At 45.8% G+C, this 11,440-nt stretch overlaps 1 protein-coding gene across 1 annotated transcript; it reads right to left on the bottom strand.

The window, feature by feature from the left end:
* Positions 1 to 5,496: 5,496 nt before the first annotated feature.
* On the bottom strand, positions 5,497 to 6,717 carry LOC137650463 (spidroin-2-like). The gene has a single exon (XM_068383688.1). The coding sequence runs from the start codon at positions 6,715 to 6,717 to the stop codon at positions 5,497 to 5,499; it is 1,221 nt and encodes a 406-aa protein (XP_068239789.1).
* Positions 6,718 to 11,440: the final 4,723 nt, after the last annotated feature.

Here is an 11,440-nt window from a genome sequence, read left to right as displayed (position 1 = left end):
GGCCACTGCCGTGGTTGGGCTTAGCTGGTGCTCTGGTGAGCATTTATTCAGATGAAACTACAAATGAAACCAGACACCTTTATATATGTCTAAGACAGATATATGTGATTTCATGATATAAAAATCTAGATAGAATTATATGAAATCCTATAACGAAGACATTCTAATCTGATTATGAAAAAATTGATTTATTATAAAGTATATCAATATTATTATTATAATTATTATTATTATTATTATTATTATTATTATTATTATTAGTTGAACTACAACCCTAGTTGGAAAAGCAAGACGCCATAAGCACGTTTATTATAAAGTATGTCAACATTATTATTATTATTATTATTATTATTAGTTAAGCTACAACCCTAGTTGGAAAAGCAAGACGCCATAAGCACGTTTATTATAAAGTATGTCAACATTATTATTATTATTATTATTATTATTATTATTATTATTATTATTAGTTGAACTACAACCCTAGTTGGAAAAGCAAGACGCCATAAGCACATTTATTATAAAGTATGTCAACATTATTATTATTATTATTATTATTATTATTATTATTATTATTATTAGTTGAACTACAACCCTAGTTGGAAAAGCAAGACGCCATAAGCACATTTATTATAAAGTATGTCAACATTATTATTATTATTATTATTATTATTATTATTATTATAACGACATGCTAAGCTACAACCCTAGTTGGAAAAGCAAGATGCTTTAAGCCCAAGGGCTCCAACAGGGAAAAATAGCCCAGTGAGGAAAGGACACAAGGAAATAAATAAACGATATAAGAAGTTATGAAAAATTAAAAGAAAGTATTGTAACATTTTTAAAAGCATTAACAACATAACAGATAATTCATATAGAATTCATATATAATCGTTCACATTGCAGATAGATCATATAGTGCAGATTTGAATAATGAAATAGTAAAATTACCGAATACAACATATCTGTTAATATTCTATACAATTTGAAGAACAATTAAGCAACACAATAAAGACAATCTTATCTCGTTAAGTTCTATAAAATTTGAAGAACAATTAAGCAACACAATAAAGACAGTCTCATCCCGTTAATGTTCTATACAATTTGAAGAACAATTAAGCAACGTAATAAAGACAATCTTATCTCGTTAATGTTCTGTACAATTTGAAGAACAGTTAAGCAACGTAATAAAGACAATCTTATTTCGTTAATGTTCTGTACAATTTGAAGAACAGTTAAGCAACACAATAAAGACAATCTTATCCCGTTAATGTTCTATACAATTTGAAGAACAATTAAGCAACGTAATAAAGACAATCTTATCCCGTTAATGTTCTATACAATTTGAAGAACAGTTAAGCAACACAATAAAGACAATCTTATCCCGTTAATGTTCTATATAAATTGAAGAGCAATTAAGCAACATAATAAAGACAATCTTATCCCGTTAATGTTCTATACAATTTGAAGAACAGTTAAGCAACACAATAAAGACAATCTCATCCCGTTAATGTTCTGTACAATTTGAAGAACAGTTAAGCAACACAATAAAGACAATCTCATCCCGTTAATGTTCTATACAATTTGAAGAACAGTTAAGCAACACAATTAAGGCAATCTCATCCCGTTAATGTTCTATACAATTTGAAGAACAGTTAAGCAACACAATTAAGGCAATCTCATCTCGTTAATGTTCTATACAATTTGAAGAACAATTAAGCAACATAATAAAGACAATCTTATCTCGTTAATGTTCTATACAATTTGAAGAACAATGAAGCAACACAATAAAGACAGTCTCATCCCGTTAATGTTCTATACAATTTGAAGAACAATTAAGCAACATAATAAACAAAATTATCTGATCAATATTACTCACAACAAGTCGTGAACCTGTATCAGAAGCAAAACGAGACTTTTCCTCTCTCCGCTCCTCCCAGCCTGACGAGGGAATCAGCCAAGTTCGGCTGGTATTACTATAGTCCATTTCTTTTAGCGAGGCATATTTGCACCGACTCGCAGCGGTGCCCTTTTAGCTCGGTAAAGTTTCCTGATCGCTGATTGGTTGGACAAGATCATTCTAACCAATCAGCGATTAGGAAACTTTAACGAGCTAAAAGGGCACCGTTGCGAGTCGGTGTATATATGCCTCGTTAAACGAGATGGACTATAGGGTGCTACAGCCTATCCTCCCCCGCTATCCGCCACAAAAACACCGTCAATAAAAAGAGCTAAAGGAGTCTACAAATGGAAGCAGTAATATCCTTTGAATAGGAGGATGAATTGGTAAATAGGGCTTAATGCAGAATGACGAAATGGCTCCCAATTACGACCAATTTCATCTGTGAGAGGAGAAAAAGCAACGGCAGCAAGGATGACATTAAGCTTGATCGAGGGAGACTTAAGTTTGGCTAATGCTTTACTGAGAGGTTGCTCGACTTCTTGGCTTTTAAAGGTTTAAAGGCTGCTCCTGAATTGCAGAGGCAAGGGGCAGTGATATTGCCTTATCAAACAGAACAATGCCCTGGAGACTGACCATATATAAATAAATAAATAAATATATATATACTGTATATATATATATATATATATACTGTATATATATATATATATATATATATATATATATATATATATATATATATATACTGTATATATATAAATATATATATACAGTATATATATATACACACATATATATATATATATATATATATGTATATATATATACTGTATATATATAAATATATATATATATATATATATATATATATAAATAAATAAATATATATATAAATATGTATATATATATATATATATATATATATACTGTATATATATAAATATATATAAATATATATATATATATATATATATACATATATAAATAAATATATATATATATATATATAAATATGTATATAAATATATATATATATATGTATACATATATGTATATATACTGTGTATATATATATATATATATATATATATATATATATATATATATATATTATAATATATAACACGACGACAATCAAATGGAGGAAAACAAAGTTTAGCATCATCTTTAAGCAGAGGGTATACCTGGCGAGCAATATATCTTGGTAAAAGTAATCAAAAAGACCCCTCGACTCCAGAATAAATCGCCCCTTACATCTATTAAGTAATAAAGGAGAAAGGAATCTTCAATATATTATCATTCCCCCCGTAGAAGGCGAGGCCCCTTCTATCAGTTCTTGAATTTCATCACATAATATAAACAGAGGCAAAGTCAGGAAAATGAAAAAAAAAATTCGAGGGTGAGGTGAAATGCCGGTACGAAATTTGGCGGAGTGTCAACGTGACCCCGGATGCCATGTCTATTCTCCTGCATTGGGGTGGGGGGGGGGGATGCAGTACTGTATCATAAAAGGGTTGGAATGCATTTTTGTATTTAATTGATTTCAGGAGGGAAGAAGAGGAAGGGATAATTGTGTTGGAGGGAAGAGAAGGAAGGGATAATTGTAATGGAGGGGAGAAGAGGAAGGGATAATTGTGTTGGAGGGAAGAGAAGGAAGGGATAATTGTGTTGGAGGGAAGAGAAGGAAGGGATAATTGTAATGGAGGGGAGAAGAGGAAGGGATAATTGTGTTGGAGGGAAGAGAAGGAAGGGATAATTGTGTTGGAGGGAAGAGAAGGAAGGGATGATTGTGTTGGAGGGAAGAGAAGGAAGGGATAATTGTGTTGGAGGGAAGAGAAGGAAGGGATAATTATGTTGAAGGGAATACTTCGACTATTTACTGCGCTATTCTTCGTAGAAGTATTAAGAAGCAATACGTGTTTCAGACTACATAACGCAAAATGAATTACAATATACGTAGGCTATATTAATGACCTCCGCCAACGAGATGGAAGGAGGTTATGTTTAACCCCTGTTTATGTTTGTGTGTGTTTGTTTATGAAGAGCTTCCTGACCACATTTTTAATCGTAGAATAATGAAACTTTCAGGGATTAACTGTTATGCAAAAAGCTGGAAATGATTAAATTTTGGAAGGTCAAGGTCAAAGGTCAAGCTAAATGTTCAATTCACGTAATCAGCCATAAGTTTGGACATCGTTGCCACTGAGACTTCAAACTTGGTTCGAATTTAAATTAATGGAAATCCACGTGAATTCATACACGTTAAGGTCGAAGGTCAAGGTCAAGGTTAAGGTCAAGAAGAGCGTAGATTTCGGTCATCAACTATACGGCCACAATTTTAAGCGTAAAGTAATGAAACTTGCAGGGATTTTAAACTGTTATGTAAAGAGCTGGAAATTATTATCTTTTTTTTTCATTACGTTCATATCTGAAATCTTATTTGCAACATCGGTTAGCTCAAGATGATATTGGTAAGAAAATTACTATAAATATATTGGATTAGAGTTCTCTTGCTTGAGGGTACACTCGGGCATGCTGTTGTATCTCATTTCGCTTCCTCTTGTTTTTTTTTATGAAGTTTTTATAGTTATATATGATAGATCTAATTTAATGTTGTTACTATTCTTGAAATATTTTATTTTGATTATTTATTAACTCTCTTGTAGTTTATTTATTTCCTTGTTTCCTTTCCTCACCGGGCTATTTTTCCCCGTTGGAGCCCCTGGGCTTATAGCATCCTGCTTTTCCAACTAGGGTTGTAGCGATGGAAATTCATGTATTTTATTCAAGGGACGCCCAAAAAGAGCACATCGCCCCCTCCCCCCCAAAAAAAAACAGACTATAAATAGTCAATTTTATGGTCGTTCTTGAAATGTACAACGAAGACGCATTAGATGACGTCACTCTCCGGTGATCACATTATTATTATTATTATTATTATTATTATTATTATTATTATTATTATTATTATTATTATTATTATTATATTATTACTTGCTAAGCTACTACCCTAGTTGGAAAATCAAGATGATCTAAGCCCAGGGGCTCCAACAGGGAAAATAGCCCAGTGAGGAAAGGAAAAAAGGAAAACTAAAATATCTTAAGAAAACATTAAAATATATATCTCCTATATAAACTATAAAATACTTTAACCGCTTGTCCTACTGCTGCTTGGCTTAACCGCCTGGCTTACTGATGCTTGGCTTAACCGCATGGCCTTCTGATGCTTGGCTTAACTGCCTGGCCCACTGATGCTTGGCTTAACCGCCTGGCTTATTGCTGCTTGGCTTAACCGCCTGGCCCACTGATGCTTGGCTTAACCGCCTGGCTTATTGCTGCTTGGCTTAACCGCCTGGCCCACTGATGCTTGGCTTAACCGCCTGGCTTATTGCTGCTTGGCTTAACCGCCTGGCCCACTGATGCTTGGCTTAACCGCCTGGCTTACTGATGCTTGGCTTAACCGCTTGTCCTACTGCTGCTTGGCTTAACCGCATGGCCTTCTGCTGCTCGGCGTAACCGCCTGGCCTTCTGCTGCTTGGCTTAACCGCCTGGCTTATTGCTGCTTGGCTTAACCCCCTGGCCCACTGATGCTTGGCTTAACCGCCTGGCTTATTGCTGCTTGGCTTAACCGCCTGGCCCTCTGCTGCTCGGCGTAACCGCCTGGCCCTCTGCTGCTCGGCGTAACCGCCTGGCCCTCTGCTGCTCGGAGTAACCGCCTGGCCCACTGCTGCTCGGCGTAACCGCCTGGCCCACTGCTGCTCGGCGTAACCGCCTGGCCCACTGCTGCCCGGCGTAACCGCCTGGCCCTCTGCTGCTCGGCGTAACCGCCTGGCCCACTGCTGCTCGGCGTAACCGCCTCGCCCACTGCTGCTCGGCGTAACCGCCTGGCCCACTGCTGCTCGGCGTAACCGCCTGGCCCACTGCTGCTCGGCGTAACCGCCTGGCCCACTGCTGCTCGGCGTAACCGCCTGGCCCACTGCTGCTCGGCATAACCGCCTGGCCCTCTGCTGCTCGGCGTAACCGCCTGGCCCACTGCTGCTCGGCGTAACCGCCTGGCCCTCTGCTGCTCGGCGTAACCGCCTGGCCCTCTGCTGCTCGGCGTAACCGCCTGGCCCACTGCTGCTCGGCGTAACCGCCTGGCCCTCTGCTGCTCGGCGTAACCGCCTGGCCCACTGCTGCTCGGCGTAACCGCCTGGCCCACTGCTGCTCGGCGTAACCGCCTGGCCCACTGCTGCTCGGCGTAACCGCCTGGCCCACCGCTGCTCGGCATAACCGCCTGGCCCACTGCTGCTCGGCGTAACCGCCTGGCCCACGGCTGCTCGGCGTAACCGCCTGGCCCTCTGCTGCTCGGCGTAACCGCCTGGCCCACTGCTGCTCGGCGTAACCGCCTGGCCCACTGCTGCTCGGCGTAACCGCCTGGCCCTATGCTGCTCGGCGTAACCGCCTGGCCCACTGCTGCTCGGCGTAACCGCCTGGCCCACCGCTGCTCGGCGTAACCGCCTGGCCCACCGCTGCTCGGCGTAACCGCCTGGCCCACCGCTGCTCGGCGTAACCGCCTGGCCCACCGCTGCTCGGCGTAACCGCCTGGCCCACCGCTGCTCGGCGTAACCGCCTGGCCCACCGCTGCTCGGCGTAACCGCCTGGCCCACCGCTGCTCGGCGTAACCGCCTGGCCCACCGCTGCTCGGCGTAACCGCCTGGCCCACCGCTGCTCGGCGTAACCGCCTGGCCCACCGCTGCTCGGCGTAACCGCCTGGCCCACCGCTGCTCGGCGTAATCGCTTGCCCTATTGACGCTTGGCTTAACAGCGTTCTCCATCTTCTTTTGTCCCACACTTCATCACACGATAATCCCTTTGATCGAAGGTCATCCTTGGTGCAGTCCATCCAGCTTGGACAATGCTTGGCATAATCTTGGGGACTAGTGCTGCAGAGTTAAGGAACCTAGCAAAATTCTAGTATGCTCTGGACCTTGATCGGGTGTACAGGACCCTTGTCAAGTGTACAATGGTCGGATATCTAGATCTATTCTTTTGGATACCAACCTTCGGGTCGTTTTGGGGGAATAATCCAGAAGACCGGCTCTGCAGAGGGAATGAGTTAGGCTTCTTCTAGTATGCAGTCTTGCCCTTATTGCTTGGCCCAAGATAGTTCAGCTGGGGAAGTAATCTGAGTCTCGTATTTGGTGTTCATATATGATGGCTGTTGATGGAGGGCTGGGAGCAGAGTTAGTTTTGGTCCTAAAAATGCTTGGCTTAATTGCCTAGCTTATGTGTGTTCATTAGAAACGATTGGATACTGATAGGCTAGCTGGAGTAAGTGAAGTTGGTCAAAACCTATTTCGGTATAAAGGGCTACCCATGGCGCGGCGTAAAAACCTGTAAGTTCAAAGCCCAAAACACTGGAATAGGTTTAAAGTTTCTTCTCTTCTCCATGCTACTCATTTATATGTCAATAATTATTTAAAGACATTCATGATGTACCGATGAATTTTGAATGTCTTAAATGTCTGGCCTAATGATACTTGGCTTAACCGCCTGGGCTAAAGATGCTTGGATTAATCACCTGGCCTAATGATGCTAGCCTTAACTGCCTGGCCTACTGATGATTGGCTTAACTGCCTGGCGTACTAATCCTTGGCTTAACCGCCTGGCCTAATGATGCTTGGCTTAACCACCTGGCCTACTGATGCTGGGCTTAACTGCCTGTCTTAACTATATGGCCTACTGAGGCTTGGCTTAACCACCTGGCCTACTGCTGCTTGGCTTAACCGCCTTGCGTACTGATGTTTGGCTTAACCATCTGGTCTACTGATGCTTGACTTAACCATCTAGCCTAATGATACTTGGCTTAACCGCCTGGCTTACTGATGCTTGGCTTAACCGCCTGGCCTAATGATACTTGGCTTAACTGCCTACCCTAAATTTACTTGGCTTAACCGCCTGGCGCACTGATGCTTGGCTTAACCTCCTGGCCTACTGATGCTTGGCTTAACTGCCTGGCCTAGTTCTGCTTGGCTTAACTGCCTGGCCTAATGATGCTTGGCTTAACCGCTTGGCCTACTGATGCTTGGTTTGACTGCACCGCCTGGCCTAGTTCTGCTTGGCTTAACTGCCTGGCCTAATGATGCTTGGCTTAACCGCTTGGCCTACTGATGCTTGGTTTGACTGCACCGCCTGGCCTACTGCTGCTTGGCTTAACTGCCTGGCCTACTGATGCTTGGCTTAACTGCCTGGCCTACTGATGCTTGGCTTGACCGCACCGCCTGGCCTACTGCTGCTTGGCTTAACTGCCTGGCCTACTGATGCTTGGCTTAACTGCCTGGCCTACTGATGCTTGGCTTAACTGCCTGGCCTACCGATGCTTGGCTTAACCGCCTGGCCTTCCGATGCTTGACTTAACCGCCTGGCTTACTGATGCTTGGCTTAACCGTCTGGCCTAATGATACTTGGCTTAACTGCCTAGCCTAAATTTACTTGTCTTAACCGCCAGGCCTACTGCTGTTTGGCTTAACCGCTGGCCTACTGATGCTTGGCTTAACTGGCTGGCCTAGTTCTGCTTGGCTTAACTGCCTGGCCTAATGATGCTTGGCTTAACCCCTTGGCCTACTGATGCTTGGCTTGACCGCACCACCTGGCCTACTGCTGCTTGGCTTAACTGCCTGGCCTACTGATGCTTGGCTTAACTGCCTGGCCTACTGATGCTTGGCTTAACCGCCTGGCCTTCCAATGCTTGGCTTAACCACCTGGTGTACTGATGCTTGGCTTAACTGCCTGGCCTACCGCTGCTTGGCTTAACTGCCTGGCCTACTGATGCTTGGCTTAACAGCCTGGCCTACTGATGCTTGGCATAACCGCTTGGCCTACTGATGCTTGGCTTAACCGCCTAGCCTACTGATGCTTGGCTTAACTGCCTGGCCTACTGATGCTTGGCTTAACTGCCTGGCCTACTGCTACTTGGCTTAACCGCCTGGCCTACTGCTGCTGGGCTCAACCGCCTGGCCTTCTGATGCTTGGCTTAACCGCGTGGCCTACTGATGCTTGGCTTAACTGCCTGGCCTACTGCTGCTTGGCTTAACCGCCTGGCCTACTGCTGCTTGGCTTAACCGCCTGGCCTACTGATGCTTGGCTTAACCGCCTGGCCTACTGCTGCTTGGCTTAACTGCCTGGCCTACTGATGCTTGGCTTAACCGCCTGGCCTACTGATGCTTGGCTTAAACGCCTGGCCTACTGATGCTTGGCTTAAACGCCTGGCCTACTGCTGCTTGGCTTAACCGCCTGGCCTACTGCTGTTTGGCTTAACCGCCTGGCCTACTGCTGCTTGGCTTAACCGCCTGGCCTACTGATGCTTGGCTTAACCGCCTAGCCTACTGATGCTTGGCTTAACTGCCTGGCCTACTGATGCTTGGCTTAACTGCCTGGCCTAATGATGCTTGGCTTAACCCCTTGGCCTACTGATGCTTGGCTTAAACGCCTGGCCTACTGATGCTTGGCTTAACCGCCTGGCCTACTGATGCTTGGCTTAACCGCCTGGCCTACTGCTGCTTGGCTTAACCGCCTGGCCTACTGATGCTTGGCTTAACCGCCTGGCCTACTGCTGCTTGGCTTAACTGCCTGGCCTACTGATGCTTGGCTTAACCGCCTGGCCTACTGCTGCTTGGCTTAACCGCCTGGCCTACTGCTGCCTGGCTTAACCGCCTGGCCTACTGCTGCTTGGCTTAACCGCCTGGCCTACTGTTGCTTGGCTTAACCGCCTGGCCTACTGCTGCTTGGCTTAACCGCCTGGCCTACTGCTGCTTGGCTTAACCGCCTGGCCTACTGCTGCTTGGCTTAACCGCCTGGCCTACTGCTGCTTGGCTTAACTGCCTGACTTATTTCTGCTTGGCTTAACTGCCTGGCCTACTGCTGCTTGGCTTAACCGCCTGGCCTACTGATGCTTGGCTTAAACGCCTGGCCTACTGATGCTTGGCTTAACTGCCTGGCCTACTGATGCTTGGCTTAACCGCCTGGCCTACTGATGCTTGGCTTAAACGCCTGGCCTACTGATGCTTGGCTTAACCGCCTGGCCTACTGCTGCTTGGCTTAACCGCCTGGCCTACTGATGCTTGGCTTAAACGCCTGGCCTACTGATGCTTGGCTTAACCGCCTGGCCTACTGATGCTTGGCTTAAACGCCTGGCCTACTGCTGCTTGGCTTAACCGCCTGGCCTACTGCTGTTTGGCTTAACCGCCTGGCCTACTGCTGCTTGGCTTAAACGCCTGGCTTATTTCTGCTTGGCTTAACTGCCTGGCCTACTGCTGCTTGGCTTAACTGCCTGGCCTACTGATGCTTGGCTTAACCGCCTGGCCTACTGCTGCATGGCTTAACCGCCTGGCCTACTGCTGCTTGGCTTAACTGCCTGGCTTATTTCTGCTTGGCGTAACTGCCTGGCCTACTGCTGCTTGGCTTAACTGCCTGGCCTACTGATGCTTGGCTTAACCGCCTGGCCTACTGCTGCATGGCTTAACCGCCTGGCCTACTGCTCCTTGGCTTAACCGCCTGGCCTACTGCTGCTTGGCTTAACCGCCTGGCCTACTGTTGCTTGGCTTAACCGCCTGGCCTACTGCTGCTTGGCTTAACCGCCTGGCCTACTGCTGCTTGGCTTAACTGCCTGGCTTATTTCTGCTTGGCGTAACTGCCTGGCCTACTGCTGCTTGGCTTAACTGCCTGGCCTACTGATGCTTGGCTTAACCGCCTGGCCTACTGATGCTTGGCTTAACCGCCTGGCCTACTGCTGCTTGGCTTAACCGCCTGGCCTACTGATGCTTGGCTTAAACGCCTGGCCTACTGATGCTTGGCTTAACCGCCTGGCCTACTGCTGCATGGCTTAACCGCCTGGCCTACTGCTGCTTGGCTTAACTGCCTGGCTTATTTCTGCTTGGCGTAACTGCCTGGCCTACTGCTGCTTGGTTTAACTGCCTGGCCTACTGATGCTTGGCTTAACCGCCTGGCCTACTGCTGCTTGGCTTAACCGCCTGGCCTACTGCTGCTTGGCTTAACCGCCTGGCCTACTGATGCTTGGCTTAAACGCCTGGCCTACTGATGCTTGGCTTAACCGCCTGGCCTACTGCTGCATGGCTTAACCGCCTGGCCTACTGCTGCTTGGCTTAACTGCCTGGCTTATTTCTGCTTGGCGTAACTGCCTGGCCTACTGCTGCTTGGCTTAACTGCCTGGCCTACTGATGCTTGGCTTAACCGCCTGGCCTACTGCTGCATGGCTTAACCGCCTGGCCTACTGCTGCTTGGCTTAACCGCCTGGCCTACTGCTGCTTGGCTTAACCGCCTGGCCTACTGTTGCTTGGCTTAACCGCCTGGCCTACTGCTGCATGGCTTAACCGCCTGGCCTACTGCTGCTTGGCTTAACTGCCTGGCTTATTTCTGCTTGGCGTAACTGCCTGGCCTACTGCTGCTTGGCTTAAATGCCTGGCCTACTGATGCTTGGCTTAACCGCCTGGCCTACTGCTGCATGGCTTAAATGCCTGGCCTACTGCTGCTTGGCTTAAC

Source organism: Palaemon carinicauda, chromosome 12 (genome assembly GCF_036898095.1).
Source record: "Palaemon carinicauda isolate YSFRI2023 chromosome 12, ASM3689809v2, whole genome shotgun sequence".
Lineage (NCBI taxonomy): Eukaryota > Metazoa > Arthropoda > Malacostraca > Decapoda > Palaemonidae > Palaemon > Palaemon carinicauda.
The sequence above is the reverse complement of the archived record's forward strand: the minus strand, read 5'-3'. Positions and strand labels throughout refer to the sequence as shown.

Coding starts and splice junctions, on each gene's coding strand:
- LOC137650463 (XM_068383688.1), bottom strand. CDS start 6,717: ATGGAGAACGCTGTTAAGCCAAGCGTCAATAGGGCAAGCGATTACGCC.